At 43.0% G+C, this 19,361-nt stretch overlaps 1 protein-coding gene across 4 annotated transcripts; it reads left to right on the forward strand.

Annotated features, from left to right (window-relative positions):
- Positions 1-197: 197 nt before the first annotated feature.
- Positions 198-14,910, forward strand: LSM6 (LSM6 homolog, U6 small nuclear RNA and mRNA degradation associated). Of its 4 annotated transcripts, none has more exons than XM_061142445.1 (4): positions 198-336; positions 8,126-8,241; positions 11,304-11,417; positions 14,516-14,910. In XM_061142445.1, exons 2-4 carry the CDS (start codon positions 8,148-8,150, stop codon positions 14,548-14,550), a joined length of 243 nt encoding a protein of 80 aa, XP_060998428.1. In that variant the 5' UTR covers positions 198-336; positions 8,126-8,147; the 3' UTR covers positions 14,551-14,910. The 4 variants fall into 4 exon arrangements, with proteins under 4 accessions (XP_060998428.1, XP_060998430.1, XP_060998429.1 ...); XM_061142447.1 differs by lacking the exon at positions 198-336 and adding an exon at positions 471-491; XM_061142446.1 differs by lacking the exon at positions 198-336 and adding an exon at positions 539-699.
- The last annotated feature ends 4,451 nt before the right edge of the window (positions 14,911-19,361 follow it).

Consider the following 19,361-nt stretch of genomic DNA (forward strand, 5'->3'; position numbering starts at 1 on the left):
TTCAGTTCCAGTGTTGCTTTTTTTTCTTCGAGGGAGTAGGGGAGGGACGGGCGGTGGTGTTTGATTTCTGTTAGAAGAGAGAAACAGTGCTTTCTTTCCGCTTTGACTCCAAGCGCCAACTTCATCTTCGGGCAAATCAGGATTCTGGGATTTGCGCGCTCCGGCGCGGTGCGGTTTTTCGGTCATCGCGGGCTGCCGTAGTCACGGAAAGCAACGATTGGCTGAGTCCGAAAAGTGCCGCCGCCTGGGCGATTTCAGTTTCGGTTTCGCCGGGTGGGTCGGCGGAGGCCGGGCTTGTGGGGTGCCCGGAGTAGGGGTTCGGATCCCGGCCGCGAGGTGAGCTGCACGGCCGCGCGGGCCATCTGAGGCCTCAGTGTTCCCTCGCCCCGGGTAGAGTTCGGGAGCGGCAGCGCCGGGCCGGGCCGGCAGCCCCTGGCGGGGCCGGGAGCGAGCGCGCACTCCGGTGCCAGCTAGTGGCGGATCCGCGCGAGGTGCGGCACTCAGGCTCGGTCCTCGGCGCCTGCAGTTGCCGGGAGATCCGGGATCGCTGGCGCCGGGATTCCCGATCCCGAGGGCCGCCTCGATCGCGCGGGGAGGAACGGCACCGGCCGGGCTTCACCAAGTCGGCTTCCGAGACCGCTCCTGGTGGTTGAGATTCCGCAGACAGTCCCGACCTGCGCCCGGGGATTCGAGGGGAAGGTAGTACGCGGGGCCAGGCTTCTCCCGGAATCGCCTGGCCTTCGCTGCAATGGCGTGGCTGCGCCTGACCCCCGGGAATTAAGGGCTGCGCTAGCCCGCCTCCCCGGAGTTGTCAGATTGGGGATGCCCTCGGCTGCATGGTGTTAAGTCCTGTCGCGGCGGCATTCGTGTGCAGCGGTGTGCGCTCGTGGTCAGCACGTATTACCGTCTCTGGAATTGGGATGTTGCAGATAATATTGAGAGCGATTTGTTCTGTTCTTGCCCCACCCCTTGTTATAGAAAAATTGGAAATACAGAAGAGTTTACTGAAGAAAATAATGTTCACGACACTACAGTCTCAGAATTCTACTCTCGTGTGGGCTAGTTTGTACTTGAGCTAAGGCTGTATCCATTGTATCACTTAACAGTATATTTAGTCTTTCATTTTCACTTAGAAATCATTCCTAAATATAATTTCTAATTTTGTATCTTTTTATTGGCTGCCTAAACCATCGTTGTGTAGATCCTGTAAATTATTTAACTATTACCCGGCAGCGAGGCATTTAGGGTGTTTGTGGATTTTTGCTTCATTTTAATGTTCCAAACAATACTTTGATAAACCTTTCTTTAAAAACATATTTAAGATGATTGCACGCGTGCTTAGTCCCTAGGTCGAGTGAGACCCTTTGCGAACCCGTGCTCCTCTGTCCCTGGGATTTTCCAGGCAAGAATACTGGAGTGGGTTGCCATTTTCTTCTCTTGTACTAATTTTGAGAAGTGAAATTATTAGAATAGATGCTGTAATCTTATGGGGTCTTTTTAGGTCTTCATACACATGGCCAAATTATTTGCCAAAAAAGTTTTAGTGATTTCCATCATTTTGACTGCCTTTTTCACCAAAAGTAATTCTTTTGTAGGATATCAACCAGCAAGGTTGAGCCTCTTTGGATTTTTTTTTTTTTTTTTGTAATAGTGATATGTGATGATTCCACTTGCTTGATTTTGTGCACGTCAGAGGATGTTAGTATGTGTGTATGTGTATTGTTGGAGTTACTGCATCGGCCTTGACTGAATGTTAAAGCCGGATGATCCCTTAAGGGATTGTCTGTCTTAAGTGATCTTCTGGCATAACTCCCTTATTTTTCAGATGAGGAACCGGGGGGCCTGGAGAGGTGAAATGGTGAATTATCCAAGCACACTGCTAATTAAGTAGCAGAGCTGGGATTAGAACTCAGGTGTCCCACATCCCAAGTGTGTAGTCTGTACACATGTGATCTCACACTGAGCAATGACATACTCGGTATTAGAATTTAAAAAGATACTTATGCCCCTTGGATTACTTGTTTTATTTACTTCTTTTTATTGTAGTTGATTTACAATATTGTGTTAGTTTCAGTTGTACAGCAAAGTAATTCGGCTATATACATGTATGTATGTAATAGGTGTATATATATTATATATATGTAATATCTTACTTGTATGTGTATATTTCCATAGTCTACTGTTTTAGAATTGTGCCACGTAACAGAGATTGTAATCCTGAGCGATCTGTAGCATTGAAAAATGGGAGAAGTGACTGTTTTCATGGCCAGGACTAGAAATGCATTATTTAGAGTCGCAGTCCCTTCAAGGTTTTTTTGACTATTGTTTTCAGATTCTTTATATGTTGGAATAAAATATCTAATAAGTTATGATTTATACTTTGACACATGGTTAATACTTCACTGTTGGTTTTCATCTGTTAACCCTTGAAGTTTTAAAACTTTTTGTTGCTTTAAGATGAGGGAACAATGGTGGGAATGGCAATCCATTCCAGTATTCTTCTCCAGGAAATCCTATGGACAGGGAAACCTGATGGACTACAATCCATGGGGTTGCAAAAGAGTTGGACAGGACTTAGCGACTAAACAGCAACAAGGACAACTCGCCACGACAGAGGCAGGGGCTGGGTGTGCTAGACACCCCAGGATGGAGCATGAAAGTGGTGCTCTTTCCCTAGCCAATAAAATTCCAGGTGTTTACAAAGCCAGATAATCAGTATGTTGCAAATACACCACTTTTTTTTTTTCTTTTTTTTGGCAAGAGGCGTTCTGGGTGTGCAGAGGGCCAACTCAGCCTGGCCCCTAGGAGAGCAGGGAGGAAGGTAGCTTCTTGTGGGTGGGGAGGAGGGGTTGCTTTGAAACCTTCAGAGAGGGTCATGTATCCACTGTCTGGAAAGGGAAATCCATGGGGAGCTGTTTTTCACCGTGTCTCATGCTCTCCCTGACACTCACGTGTTAGTCTACAGCTGTGTTTACTTGGGTTGTAGTACTAGGTTTCATCGCAGCTTTTTCCTTTTCAATCTTTTTTCCACCCTATACTGTAAACGGGTAAAAGTTTACAGTGAACATTGCCAAGAAACAAGGAGTTGGATGTCTTTGCTCAATGACATAATTCAGTCGTATTAAATATATATATATTTTTCCGTTTGACCATTTTTATATAGCTCCACAGGCTAATTTATAATCCTTTGTCACTTTAGGTATCCACCCTCCCCCCCACCCAGTGCTATGTGTGTGAGTTGCTCAGTCGTGTCCAACTCTTTGTGACCCCGTGGACTGTAGCCCACCAGGCTCCTCTGTCCATGAAATTCTCCAGGCAAGAATACTGAAGTGGGTTGCCATTCCCTTCTCCAGGGGATCATCCCAACCCAGGGACCGAACCCAGATTCTTTATCGTCTGAGCCACCATGGAAGGCCCCTCCCCTCCCCTGCATTGCTGCTCTCCAAATAGACCTCTCACTGTGTCTTTGGCCATTCCCTAGGTTTAACAAGAGAATCTTGACTTGTTCAGAAGGGGGAAAGTGCCTGGGCTTTGGGATCAAGCCTCAGCCCTGCTCATCGCCTCCCAGGGTTACTCTGAATTGCTCAGGAACCTCATACTGCCGGGCACCTAGAGGGATGGAGACAGTTTGGTTCTTCACCCAGCTCCCCATTCTTCTACCTAAAAAAAAACCTCTGCCAGGGCAGTCGGCAGATGTTCTCATACCAGACCTCTCAGGAGCTTCTGCCGGGAAATATACTGCTTTTGAGTTAATAGCCATTTATATGAGAGTAGGTCGTTTAAAACAAGCCTGAGTAGGAGTCAGGAGGGAGAGGAGGCCTCGAGGGTGATTACGGCTTTAATTTTAAACAGAAATTTTATCAAGGTGACCCTGAAGCAAGGAAGCTTTTTTCCTCTTACGTGTTTATGGTTCAAGAGGCTTTTTTTTTTTCCTTCAGAAACAGAACTGTTCCTTCTGCCTTATCCAATTTAAAAGATGAAAACTTAAAATTACGTGAGCCAAGTCATGGGAAAAATTGTGGTGTCGAGACCAATTTACTCACACAAAATGGATTTATGGCCGAGTTGTTAAGTAACCAAGAGTACCACAGAAGCCTAATGAAGACGAATGTAAAAGATACACTTTCCTAAAGTGATGGATAAAATGTGCTTGAAGCAACCATCCTCTTTACCATGAACTTAAAAAAAAAATTTTTTTAAAGAGATTTAGCACAATATTGATGTTCTGGTGAGTAAATGAGAACTAGTCTCTTTTTTTCACATGGCTCCCAGTAATTTGAGGGAGAAAAGACTCATTTAAAAAAAAAAAAGTAAAGTATATGAAAGAGAATAAATAATGACAGGTAACCAAGTGGGGGGAGGAAATGGCAACCCACTCCAGTATTCTTGCCTGGGAAATCCCATGAGCAGAGGAGCCTGGTGGGCTGCAGTCCACGGGGTCACAAAAGAGTTGGACACGACATAGCAACTAGACAACAAACAACCAGATGGTAAGCTGTGATGCCAGGACTCAGTGAGAGGGCCTGTCTGCAATCTGTAGTCAATCAGATCTCTACTTCAAAGCTTCCCAGGGTCCACTTCCCTGACACAACTATTTCCCGTGCTGCCCAGTTTAGAAGAGTCCCCTAGACTTGGGCAAAGATTCCTGGGTCCTGCCCCAGCACTGCTGAATCAGGATATCCACGTGATGTGGGTGACCCACGTGTGGCCCTGACCTGCAGCTTGACTTGCCCTGCTCCCGCCTCGGTGGCCCTGCTCCCTTCTGCAGCTGCTGCTTGTCCTGCATGCGCAGGGGAGCATTTTCCCTTCCAGCTCAAATACTGTCCGATGCCTTTGCTCAGATTTCTCTCCTTTTAGGCTGGTGGACTCCTTTTACTCCATACTCAGCTCAGGTTCACCCCATCTTTCTTTGATTTGCCAGGCCTGGGCTAAATGAGTCTTCTCTATGTGCTGTTCCCTGCATAATTTTATCCAAATGCAGATGACTTTTAAAAGCTTCTCCAGGACTTTCCAGGTGGTCCAGCGGTTAAGACTCTGGGCTCCCAGTGCAGGGGGCTGGGATTCGATCCCAGGTCAGGGAACTAAATTCCATATACTGCAACTAAAGATCCCGCCTGCCACAGCTAAGACCCAGAGCAGCCAAATAAATACATAAGTAAAAAGAAAGAAATATTAAAAAAAACCAGAAACCCTCCTTTTGTATCTTTCTGCCCCCTTTGGAGTGTTAGCTCTGAGGGCCCATGGTCGTGTCTTATTGGTGTTATGTCCCCAGTTGCTGCTGCATGAAGATCTGAAGTGTTGAGTGCCTTCAGGAAGTGATCAGTATTAATTGGGGTAAAGATGAGGCTTAATGGCAGAGGTATGATCTTTGTGGAACTTAGAAGAAGAATGTGCTTTTTTAAAAGGCAAGGAAAGAGAGTAACATTTAAAAAATAACTAATATCAGTTGGGCAAACTATCAGTCTAGGTTAAAATTTATCTTTAACTTTTTTTTTTTAAGAAATGAAAAATTTTATTTGAGTCAAATTTGAGGATCATAACCCAAGCAGAGCATCTTAGAAAGCAATGAGAACTTTACTCTATTGACTTTTAACTTCAGACAAGGTAGTTAATAGCATATTCTCACGTCAGAATGCATCTTAGTGAGGTTTTTAAGCAAAAAAATGAACAGCTAGTTTTCTCTCAATATTGTAATTGAAGAAGCTGGCATAATGGGACTTAGCATCTGACAGGAAAAGAGCTTAAAACTCAATGAGTGAGTCTCTATGGGGCCTTCAGCCCCTTAGCCACAGAACAATGCATGTTCCATACAGAAATAAGGCACTTCATAGATAAATGGGAAGATTTGTTTCTTTTTACTCAACTCACTAAAAGTACTGATCTGCTACAGTATTTACTTTGTAATTTTTTTCCCCTTGGGCTCAAAACAGCATAAATAACTTTGTTATGTGGCCTGAATCATGAATGAATAGTGATTGTCCTGAATAGTAATTGAAATTTCAGTTATCTATTGATCCTGTGTAGCTAAAAAAAATAAACTGGCAATTCAATGGGAAAGGTGAGACTTACTGAGCAAAATAATTAGTTGATCACATTAAAAAAAAAATCCTCCCTTGAGGAGGTGGAATGGATGATGGATGGACCAAGTACCAGCCCCAAATTCAAGAATAGTTTTTGAAATTTGTATTTTATTTAATTTGAGATTTTTTTTTCTTGGTTAAAGAAAATTATTTTACTTAGATTACAAAAACTTTTTGCTCATGCTCTTAAACAAGAGGGTTTCCCTAGTAGCTTAGCTGGTAAGGAATCCGCCTGCAATGCAGGAGATCCTGATTTGATTCCTGGGTGGGGAAGATCCCCTGGAGAAGGGATAGGCTACCCACTCCAGTATTCTTGGACTTCCCTGGTGGCTCAGATGGTAAAGAATCTGCCTGCAGTGTGGGAGACTGGGTTCGATCCCTGGGTTGGGAAGATTCCCCAGGAGGAGGGCATGGCAACCCACTCCAGTGTTCTTGCCTGGAGAATCCCCATGGACAGAGGAACCTGGCGGGCTACCATCCATGAGGTTGCAAAGAGTCAGACTGAGAACTAAGCAAAATCACTTTGTGCTTATGCTCTTAAACAAGAGTCTAAGTCCTTCTAGATTCTAAAATCTGTAAGGTGAGAGCCTGTGTGTACGTTCATTGAATTCTCTTACAGAGTGTGTCCATACACATAATTGTTAAACAAGGAAGAGTCAATAAAATCTAGCATTCTAGCTTGTCCAGACTGCCGCTGAGTCTGCATAGATTCATGCTGAGAAAATCTCCATCCAGTGGTCTTCAGCCTGAATTCAGATCATTTGAGTGGATAGACTTGGAGTGAAATAAGTAGTGCTATTTATGGAAGAATGGTTAATGAAAAGTTATGAATGAAAACACAAAACCCAACACAAGTTCCTGAGGCAAGTCCTTCACTTATTGTACCCATGCTTTTTTCAGTGATGCTGTGTGGCTACTGAATACAAGTGATGTTGAATATGACTAAAACAGAAAAATCACTTTCCCAAGTTTTGCTTAAGTAACCGCAGCTATGTTATATTTGTTTACCGAAGTATTTTGAAAGCAAAAACTTATAAAACAGGATGAATTTTGAAAGGTGCGATGGGTTGCTATGTATGTCTGTGATTGATTTGGGTGTATAATGCTGTTTCCTACTTCAGATCCCTATTATACTTGATTTTTAAGATTTTTTTCTTTGTCATAGAGAGTTTATTTGGTATAATAGGATAAATAAAAATCTTTGGCTACATTAGCAGCTTTCAGGAGGCAACATAAAGACGTGATTAAGACATGGCCTGGCCCTCTACTTACTGGCTATGTGACCTTGAACAGGCTGTTTAGCCCTTTCTGTCTCTAGTCATCTGTAAAATGAGGTTAAAACAACACCTACCTCTGTGAGCGCTAAGTGGATTAATACATGTGAAGTGCTTACATAAGTGCTGGCCTGTAGTACATTCAAATATTAGCTTTCAATTATGATTATAATTCTCTCTAGAGATACTGTTTTGACATCAGTTGTTGTAAATACTATATAAGCAGTGGCTTTAAAACATGACTGGTTCAAACTTGGATGTTGATATTGCCATATTTGGGGCACTTTATTTCATCTTTCTGGGCCTTTATTTTCATCAGCATAATGGGGATTTTAAAACCTTATTGCCGGGGTTCTTGTAAAGATGACATTTGATAGGTGCTGAAGGGTCCTAGCAGAGCACTCAGCATGAAATAAGTGTTGGGTGAGTGGTGGTGGCGGGAATGGATATACTGCCTGCACGGGGACAGTGGTGATGAGTGATTAGGAACAGGGACTCTGGAAGCCCAGGGCTCGTCTGTGATGAGGCTGTGTCCGAGGATTCTTGTGAGCGTGGGTGAGGTAATGTGTATAAACGCTTAGCTTAGGATCTGGCTTCTGGAAGGTACTGGAATCTGGTTAGCTGTCTTATTAGGGCCATGGTGGTGGACTAATGTTGATTCTTCACGTGTGGTCCTTTGATGCTTGATTTCCTGTAAATACCCTAAGGGCTTCCTGGGTTTTTTTTGCTCACCAATTAACTTTCGGCATTACCTTCATTGCTTCTTTTCAGTTTTCTGATTGGGATTGTTAAAATGAGTCTGCGGAAGCAAACACCCAGTGACTTCCTGAAGCAAATCATCGGGCGACCAGTTGTGGTGAAATTAAATTCGGGAGTGGATTATCGAGGTAAGATTTCCGGTGCTTCATCCTTACTGGTGTTCGCTAAAGAAGTAACAAATTACCCAGTAGACCAAAAAAGCCTTGGTTGTCAACAGATTTTACACCCACTTCTTTTCCTACCCCCGAGACAGTTCATTTTAGAGAAGAGAACTGACCACAGAGCGTGTGTCTGTGATTTATGGCCCGATCTGGGGCTCCTGTCTCTACTTTGGGATTGGTGTGCCTGCGTCCTTGGTGATAGCCAGGCTTGAGTAACTGGATTCTGAAGAACTCCTTGGCCCAGCCACATTTATTTTTGTGAAAGTAGTCAAGATTGGCGAGTAGCTATTTAGGCAATATCATTTTACAGCGTGAACTTCCCACTCACTCAATATGTGGGGTGTCCAAAGACTTCTTTTTGTTCTTGTACAGAATGAAGTGCCCTTTTTAAGAGGCTCTGACACTACTGAAACTAACTTTGTGGAAGAAAGGTATCCAGTTTCACCTTCTGAAATAACTAATCCTAATCCTCCAATATTAAGATATGTTAAATTACTGGGAATATTTCACAATTGTAGATAACTAATTCATTAGCAGAGTTTTAAAGCCTTTTCTTGATCACTCTCCTGAATAATGATCCTAGTCTCTTGAGATTTTTCCACTTTACACACATGCAAACTTAATTTTATTGAGAGATTACTATGGGTCCAGTGTGCATGAATCACTTTATCTTGTCATCACGTAAATCCTTTTGAGATCTCTGTTGATTATCCCCACGTAGTAAGGGAGGAGCTAGGACTCAGACTCAAGCTTGACTCAAAAGCCTTGTTAAGAAATACTCTGCTGTCTGTGTATTAGTTTCTGGACATTAATAACATATTTCCAGTGTAATTTGATTTTTGTAGTGGAATTAGAGACTTTATACTGAATGGTGGTGGTTTAGTTACTAAGTTGTATCTGACTCTTGGGACCCCATGGACTGTAGCCCGCCAGGCTCCTCTGTCCATGGGACTCTCCAGGCAAGAATACTGGAGTGGGTTGCCGTTTCCTTCCTCAGAACTTCCTGACACAGGGATCAGACCTATGTCCCCTGTGTTGGTAGGCAAGTTCTTTACCCTGAGCCGCCAGGGAAGCCTATATGTAGAAGAAAGCTAAATTTCCCCAAATTCTACCATGCAAAGATAATCAGCCTCGCCTGCTTGGATCTGTCTCCATAAAAGCACAATTTTACATAAGTGGGATCAGTTGTATGTGCATTCTGGTTTGTTTTTTTTTTAACATTAGAACAATGCCTTCCGTTCTGTCACGATACAGACTGCTGAATGGCTGCAGAGGAGTCCCATGAGTGTATGGACCATGGTTTTATTTTTGTGGACGAGGGCTGGGGTCTCAGAGTCAGAGAGGGTACCAGCTGGCCCCTGTCAGGGCAGATGGCTTTTTCTTGTCTGTTCTCCTCAATTCTTGGGTTAGCCTTGATTTCAACTTTTCCATGCTAGCTGGCCACAAGTAATAACTCTTTTCATTTATATTTCTTTGATTAGTAAGTTACAGCAACCTTTCATATGGGTAGTAACTGTTATTTTTCTCCTTTTATGAATGTCTGGCCATGGCTTCTATATATTAAAAGAAAAGGTACACTATTGAGGGCATACTATAAAGAATGTGGTTAAATAAAAGTACTGGGGGGAAAAAATCCAGCTCTCTGTATCAATTTCCCTTCAACCTTTAGGAGAGGATCCTAGGTTCCTCTAGGAACCTTTTTCTTTAAAAAAAAAAAAAAAAAGCCTTTGCTATGAGAATATTTTTATTAGAAGGGAAGATTTTATTTTGAATGCTTTTAATTAATTTTCAAACATTTACATAGCTTGTCTCAGAAGTTTCTTGCTCACTTATGATTGGGGTTTAGATATAATACAGCAGGAAAGAAACCATAAAGTTGTAGCTTCAGCTTTCTTTTGATAGGAAATAATTATTAATTGTTCACAATCCATGCTGGTGCTTTGAAAGTTTTCAGCCTGTAGGAGGGTTTGTTAGCTTACTGTCTTGTGCTCTTATCACAAACACACACAATTTTGAAAAGAAACTTTTTGTTGAGAGGATAATGGGGGCAAAGGCAGAGAGTGAGGAGCATATTAACGAAGTTGAGACGAAATGGAGCTGTTGACTTGGTTAATTGAATCAAATTTGTAGCATTTGTTTTTACTTAAATTGTTTTTCTGGAAAATACTACTGGAAATTGGAAACTCAGAGTTAGTGGTTCACATATCTTAGTCTTTTTAAGTAAAGGATCATCAGATCAAATCTTGCAAAATTGATGCCCTCTTAACACAGTTGGAAAGATTCCCTTGAACAATTTCCTAAAAAGCCTGGGATGTTTTTGGCAGTTTTTCTGTACTGGTCTGGATTGGGAAGGACTCTAACCGGAACGACACCTAGAGGGGTGTGCTATGAAGCAGTATGGTGCCTGAGCGCTCAGGTTGCACTTCACTGGGAGTCACGGCTTTAAGCTGTTCTCTCAGGACACCTGTTGTCTCCTCTTCTGCATTATTTTAACACATTGTGGAGACTTCCTTTTAACCCTGGACCGCATTCATCTGCTGCAGGAGATGTGACAGAATGAGATAAACCGGCCAGACCCATATTTCCCTTAGTGGCCAAAGTCAGGAATGCCACGCCAGGGGGCGTGAGGAGGTGTGGCTCGTGGTCATTTGTTCGGGCCTAACTGCCCGCTCCTGTCTTTAGCTTTCAAAGAATGGGATTTTACTTGGAATATTCTCTCTGGGTTACTTCTGTGAAGGTTTTAAAGTTTGCATTGTTGCCACACATGCATTGAGGAAGGCAGCAGCTCATTTTTCCTGCCAGCAGTCCTGGGTATGCGGTGGCCTTCATGCTGTCCGGGCCTTAGCGTCCATTCAGACCGACAGAGAGCAGAGACTCTTTGTGCTTGCCTCTATTGAGCTGCCTTTACAGTGTGAATTTTTACATTAGGCATGTGAGGGCTAATGAATGAAGGGATTGTCAGCTCTCAGGTGTGCCCTGTAATTTTCAGCTCTTGCTGTGTGTGTCTTTTTGCCTGAATCCATCTGCAGGGGTCCTGGCTTGCTTGGATGGCTACATGAATATAGCCTTGGAGCAGACAGAGGAGTATGTCAATGGACAGCTGAAGAACAAGTACGGGGATGCATTTATCCGAGGAAACAATGGTAACAACCCTTCACTCTACAGTTACATAGCATCCACAATAGGCCTCTGTGTTTATAATCAGATCACCAGCAGGTTTCCTGGATAATTCAGTTTTAGTTTTGCTTTGTAGGTTTTTACATTCTAACTTCCTCTCGAATCATCAGTGTGACCGTTTTTTCTTTTAGATGCTTCACGGCATTTTGGAACTAGAAGTTCTGTTCTTCCTCCCTTTGCTGACGAGGCCTCGGTACACTGGCGCTGAGGTCCGTCCTCGGATACAGTGCGGCGTATCCCCCAACGCCGCCTCTCGCTTGGCGTTGGGACTCTGGCTCCCAGAATGGCCGCTGTTTCCCTGCTACCTTTGGTTTGCGTCATTTGACAGATAACTTGCCCTGTTTCTCTGTGAAGCTTTGAAATGCTTTTCTTGTGGGAGATTTGTATCCCTTAGTTTGGCAAAGACGACAAAAGAGGAAATATGGCTCTGAAAGTACTCAAGGGAAGACATCAAAACTGTAGGTATTATCCTTTGACTCATCCCTGCTTTTTGGTCTCATCTCCCAAACGGAGTTTTGGGACTCTTGGTTTCTGTTTTTTTTCTTATTGTGCATCCTCCAGTTCTGGATAAGTTCTTCCACCTCCTTACAATTGGATCTCTTTGCTGTGAACTAAACATCCTGACATTTATGGTAGATGTTCTTTCTCCTGTCCATACAGTACCATATTGCTTCACATTATGTCTTCATTTTACTTTATTTAAAAATTTATTATTAAAGTAGTTGACTTACAGTATTGTGTTTCTGGTGTATAGCAAAGTGATTCAGTTATATACATATACACACGTATACATATACACACATTTATATACATATACATATATGTTTATATATACATATACACACATTTATATATACATATACACACATATTTATATACATATACATATACACACATTATATATATATATATATATACACACACATGTATGTATAACTGAATGTATATATATTATTTCAGATTTTTTTTCATTATTGTTTATAAAATTGAATATGATCCCCTGTCCTCTACAGTAGAACCTGTGGTTTATCTATATTTGTTTTTGTTGTTCAGTGGCTCAGTTGTGTCTTTTTTGTGCCTTCATGGACTGCAGCACACCAGGCTTTGCTGTCCTTCACCATCTCCTGGAGTTTGCTTAAACTCATGTCCATTGAGTTGGTGATGCTCTCTGATTATCTCGTCCTCTGCCTCCCCCTTCTCCTTTTGCCTTCAATTGTTCCCCAGCATCAGGATCTTTTCCAATGACTCAGCTCTTTGTATCAAGTGGCCAGAGTTTTGGAACTTCAGCTTCATCATCAGTCCTTCCAATGAATATTCAGGGTTGACTTCCTTTAGAATTGACTGGTTAGATCTTGCAGTCCAAGGGACTCTCAAGAGTTTCCTCCAACACCACAATTCAAAAGCATCAGTTCTTTGATGCTCAGCCTTCTTTATGGTCCAACTCTCACATCCATACATGACTACTGGAAAAACCATAGCTTTGACTATATGGACCTTTAATATAAATAAAAACTATATACAGAGATATATACATAAAGATAAAACTATATATCTCTGTATATAGTTTTTATCTATGTATAGTAGTTTATATCTGCTATTCCTAAACTTCTAATTTATCTGTTCCCACTTCCTCTGTGGTAATCATGAACTTGTTTTCGGTATCTGTGAGTCTGCTTCTTTTTTGTAAATAAGTTCATTTGTATCATTTTTTTAGATTCCACATGTAAGTGATACCATGTGATATTTCTTTTCTCTATCTGACTTACTTCACTTAGTATGATAATTTCTGGGTCCATGCATGTTACTGCAAGTGGCATTATTTTTTTCTTTTCTATGGCTGAGTAATATTCCATTGTATAATTTGTATAATATTCCATGTACCCTTCTTAATCCATTCATCTGTCAGTGGACACTTAACGTTGCTTCTGTGTCTTGACTATTGTAAATAGTGTTGCTGTGAACATTTGGGTCACTTCATATCTTTATATATATATATCCCCTTTTAGTTCTTCCAGTGTGAAGAAGAATAGGCCTCCTATCTTTAATATTGTTTTTATTTAACTCATTCCACTCACGGAGAAATGTTAATGATCTTTCCTCATCTCAAGACAGCTGATAACAGCAGTCAGCTGTGGGTTCTGTGAGAGGTGACAAGGTGGATCCTGTCACATAACACTCTACATCTCAAACTTGGCCAGTTTCCTTGGGGTGTTTCTACTGTCCTTCTGATGCTTTCCTTTATATAAGCTTGTCCGTGGGGTAGTTGGTGGTGGTTAGTTATCTTTAGACTCCGTAATTCGCATCCTAGGCTCTTAAAGAGGATCCTGGCTTATTAATGAATCTGTACCATATTCTTTGATCAAGATATCTGTTAATGTTCACTTTTGTACAAACCTATCAGAATCAGAGTAGGCGTAGGGGTGGAAGGGCTGAAAGTTTCCACGCCTCTGGTAGAAACTTGCCTCCAGTGAGCCAGCTGACCAGCGTGGTCTGGTTCTGATGTACCACACGTACCCTGAAGAGTGTGTGTGGGTGGTCACGAGAGGACTAGCTGGGTAAGACTTCGGATAACACCAAAGGTTGACCCTTTATAGGGAACTCAGAATAAGGACTTTGGTGTCTTTAACAAAAGTTAAAAACTCCTCAGCTGTTGTTTACCCTGATGTAATTTTAAAAAAGTAAACAGGAAGTTTAGTGATTATATTGAAGAGATGGATGAAACTAAGTGTTTCTAGTTGAAGTCTGGTAGATTTACTAATATACTTTGACTATAAGCATAATTGTTATACCTGCAATTTATAAACCATTCTAAGATTCCAGAGACTTTCTCATGCATTTTATTTTATTCTCTTGCTCATGATTTGCAAATCTAGTCAGATGTATGGCTGAGACCAGAACACAATCCTCTGAGACATCAAACCCAGCTCTCAAATCATAAAAATTAGCCTTACAGTAGTTCTAGAACTTTTTGTGTGGTTCAGGCTGAAATCTCTGTGCTGTTAAAACTGGCTGTTATGATACTTAAGAGCAGTTTTTTTCAATTTGTTCATTTTTTTCTTTTCAGTGTTGTATATAAGTACACAGAAGAGGAGGATGTGAAGACACCAAGAGTGCAGTACTTTTCATACCGAGATGTATTTTTTATCAAGTTTTTTGTTTCTTCTGTCATATAATTTTTCCTATTTTGTAATAGTTGGTGATTTTTCACTGACACATGTTTGAGATAAATGTGTAAAATTGTGGATTTAATTGTAAAGCATTCTTTCATATTTAAGTTGCAGTCATTTTCTTTTACCTCTATGTCAGTGTGCAGAAAGCAAAAAGATTTTTTTTTTTAAGTGGAAAGAAAATTTTTTTCTCCCTACATGGAAGTTTTCAAGACATTTGATCTGACTGCTTTGCTTGTGGGACTGGCTGAAATGATGGATGTGAGGATAATTAAAACACTGTAGAGATGGCCTTCTCATGTCCTCTTATGTTTGCCATGCAAGGTGCTCAAGGGAAAATGTTCCACCAGGCGTCCGGTTTCAAGTCTGAGGCTGCAAAGTTTCCCCTAGACCAGACGCTCAGCCTCTGGCTCCATCTCCTCGATAGGAAATAGAATTGGGGGTCTCATAGTGGCACTTCCACAAAAGGAGTGGGGAGGTTCTGCGGGTTGTAGGTGGGAACACTCTGACGCCAAGCCTGTGCACAGTCATTTTGCATCTTTGGGATGTGGTTCACCTGGCAGGTTTTCTTGCTCCCTTTCCAGAAGCTGGATACCCACGCTGTCCTCTCATTTTGTGAATGTGACGAGGAGGAGCCAGTCCTGTACAGTCTGACCGTCATTTGCATGAAAGGGAGGCCTGCAGTTTGTAAACTCATTTCAGGTTCCAATTGCTCCACTGTGATGGGCAGAATTTCTCAGAGCCCTTGCTTAGGGACGGTCTCCTGGAAAGCCTTTCTCTCCAGTTCCAGCCTAATACCTCATCTGGGAGCGGGGCATGAGCATCCACGTCTCTTGGCGCAGGGCGGCTCCTCTTCACGTGGCTCCCGTGGAGAAGGCTTCCCTCTCTCTTCATGTGGCTTCCTCAGCCCTGCTGTATGCCCTGAACCGTTTACGCTGTCTCTCAGAACAACACGTGTGTCTGGGCACTGCGGCTGGAGGAACCCGAGATAATCGTGTGGCCGTCCTGTCTGTCTTCCTTCTGCAGCCGTCTGCCTTCTGAGCTGCAGGCTGGGCCAGGAGCCCCCTGTGATGTTGAACCCGTTTCCTGGCTGAAGGATGCGGGGGCAGGGTGAGGAAGGAGAGGAGAGAAGAGTCTGGAGAGGCATGTGTGATATTTTGTCTGGTTTTAGCTTCAAGATCACAGAGTAATTGGAAACAATTATTTTTTAATTAATAACCCCGGGAAAGCGAACAGCAACATTTCACAAGGTCTTACTGTGTGCACACCAAAAATAAAACCAGGCATCAATAATTTATCACTCCCTGACAGGGGCTTGAAAAGGGTTCAGTCTGTAAGTACAAATCACCAGTTTGCTCTTTTATAAATGACGTCGTCTAAGGGGAAAATGAATGTCCCTCCAAGTGGAGCACACGTGTTCTCATTTGTTTTGTAGAAGATGGGGCTGCCAGGTTCCCTCACCCCTTCATTCGCTCACATCAGCTGCTTCTAAAAGCAATTCTGTTGTTATTGCCCACCAGTCTGTAGCATCCTGTTTTTACTAACTTCTTCCCTGACCTCCCTTTTGGTATTATGTCTTTATTTCCCCCTTGCCATCTCTCTCTGTTCTAATAGCTCTGTGGTGGAGTAGTGGTTTCAACCATGGAACTACTTTTTAAATCAAGATCAACTTTGGGAAATGCTGCCGTTTTTATGGTAATAAAGGACTGTGTGATTCACTTGTACCAATGCACGTTGTCCCCTGTGTACACCTTCATATAGTGGAACTGTGAAACAAATGTAAATGCTAAAATTACTTTTTTCTTGACTGTAGTCTCCTAGAGGTCAGTGAATGATTTCCAGTTACATTGTAGCAAAGACATTTGTTCCGGGTTGAAGAATTTTCCCTTGAGCAAACACATTTTTCCCTGTCTCTCTGCCCCCAAACGCCAGCAACCTGCTCTTTATCTTGGGTTGTGACAAAAGTGTTTAGTGAGAAACAGAAAATGGTGCTTGACTTTTTTTTTTTTAAAGACTCTGACTTCATGTTCTGTTTTGGTCTTGTGAGCCGTTCCTCGGCTAATCTTCCAGCAAGTTGCATTGATTCTACTTTAACACTGTTTATCCCCAAACAGAGCTGTTGACAAGTACAAATACAGATGGTAGGCATGTGCTGCGATCTCCACGTTCACATCTCAGCATTCAGGGAGGGAATGCTATTGAGAGAGGCTGTGCGCCCTCAGCCTTTTTATGCAGGGCGATGTGGAGTGCTTGCTGGGAGAGCTTCATTATGTGACAAACAGTCGACGTTGAGGGGACTCGAGTGAGGTCCGAGAAGGCGGCAGTGATGACTTGCTGTGTGTGGTTTATCACGGTGGAGGCCGTAACTGTCCATAAGAATAGAAGCGGCCTCTGAGGGGAAACACCGTCCTTGATAATCACACTGACTCACGAGTGACCTCAGCACAGCATTCCAGGCCACAGGGCCAGTCTGTCCTCCTCCTGTGGGCCGACACTGAACTTTGTCCTCAGGAAATGGTCTTCAGAGTATTGGCCAGCTCTATTCAGAGGCAAACCCCAGCTCGTTCTGTGGCCAGGACCGTTCTCCATAGCCAGAGTGCATTAACCCATCTTCTCGCCACTAAAATAAACTGTTGGGAAAAGGAAGAGAAACTAGTCTTGGTCTCCTGTGACCTTGTTTCTGGAGCTCCTGCACGCCACAGCCTGTCTCTGACTGCCTTTACTACGAGGGCCCTATCATTGTTGAGCCGGACTCCATCTAAGAGTTAATAGCCTCGAGGGACTTCCCTGGTGGTCCAGTGGTTAAAAATTTGCCTTCTAGTGTAGGGGCCGTGGGTTTGATCCCTGGTCACAGGACTAAGATCTCACATGCCACGGGGCAACAAAGCCTGCGAGCTGCAATGAAAGATCCTGTGTGCTGCAACTGAGTCCTGACAAAACTATAGATGAATAAGTAAAGATTTTTCAAAAGTTGGAGTTAGGCTTAACCTCCAGGGTCTGAATATCCGGCGGCTAGTTTTATTCCAGTTTGTGGGAGGACATGCACCCAGGCGTGTCTTGGTAAACTGACCACCTTCAACTGCCCCGTTGGAGTCCAGTTAGCCACAGTGAGGGTGAGACCACAGAAGTGGATGGGCAAGAGGGGACGGGCCAAGTGGTGGGCCACTGGCTGTGACCTTCATGGTTTATGGCTGTGACCCCCTCTCTCAGCCTGATTCCCCCGTTTAGGAGATAGGAGAAGGGGCCAGGCAGTGAGTTTGGAGGAAGTGGTAGAAGTCGGTTTCACGTGTATTTCATGGTAAGTGTGGGCTGGCACTGTGCTAGGCCCAGTGGGGATAATGGAGTATCCATAAGTGTGACCCTGTTCGTCCTCTCCATCCTGAGTTTGTAGGTTTAGGTGTTTATGGGAGAAAATGGCATCATCCTTTCTTTAACTGAACCAAATGTTTGAGGATTCTTTTAAAATCTGAGCACTTTAGATGGATTTGATCATCTCAACTATATGTTCATACCTTAAATTCCAGATAACCTCAGGACTAGATAATTTTGAAATCTGATTATCTCCATCTGTTCATCCCGTTTCCTCAAGCTCCATATGGTTCAAACTCCCATCTTCATACTCTTTTTTTTTTTTTTCCATCTAGCGAAAGCCAGATTTTCAGTTTTGAGTCATCTGTCTCACTGAAAGATTGTCTCTTCCTAGTAGTAATTTGGGAGTTATAGCAGATAGAAGGTGGACATATTCTAGGATCTTCATAAAATCATAAAACATTGGTGCAGTTGGAATAGACTAGTTTTCGAGGTCTTGTTTACAAAATCGTCAAATCCATATGGACTCCATTTATTCCAAGTTTTATAATGGCGTGAATGCCCGTGGGTTTGGCAAAATATTCTACCAATAATTTGGATTAAAGAAGAGGCCAGTTGGTGAAAAGTTTACATAAAATAATTTTAGAGAGGTGGCTTTCCTACCATTATGGGCATACAACATTCCAAATCACTATTCAGTGTTTACAGAAGGCCTACTAAACGTGTAATAATGGGGAAAAAAAAAATTGTAATCAGCTGGTAGAGTGGATAGTGCTAGGATACTGGACAACTTTTTTTTCCCCCCCAGGCAGTGTGTCAGTCATAAACAACCCTCAAATTCCAGTTGTTTGAAACAAATGATTCCCACTCATGCTGTCAGCCACAGGGGCCTGCAGGTGAGACCGCTCATGAGGTCACCTGGGGCCAGGCACAGGGTGCACACCTGTGTTTCTGCCACCTCAGCGTGGCTCAGGGCTCAGTGCCCTGGGGGAGGAGTGGGTAGCATCACACCTGGCGCTTAAATGCATCTGCTCAGGGGTCACACGTCACGCCCACTCCCATCTCATTAGTCAAAGCAAGTTATGTGACCATGGTCTGCCTTACGTTTTCAGGAAAGTATAACCATGGACCTTGAAGAAAGCAGAAATAACTGGTGAACAATGTTAACGTTACCACAGTGTGTGTGTGAGGGTTCTCCAGAGAAACAGCCAATAGGGTATGTGTGTGTGCATGTCGGTCGGTCTGTCTGTGGGAGAGTGGGGGGCTTTTATTTTAAAGAACTGGCTCACAGAATTGTGAAGGCTGGCAAGTCCAAAATTTCCAGGGTTGGCTGATGGGAGACCTGGGGGAGGAATTGTAATTTGAATCCAAAGGCGGTCTCCAGCAGAATATTCCCTCCTGGGTAGGTCAGTTTTTTTCCTAATGAAGTTTTCA

This window comes from Dama dama, chromosome 5, assembly GCF_033118175.1.
Source record: "Dama dama isolate Ldn47 chromosome 5, ASM3311817v1, whole genome shotgun sequence".
NCBI lineage: Eukaryota > Metazoa > Chordata > Mammalia > Artiodactyla > Cervidae > Dama > Dama dama.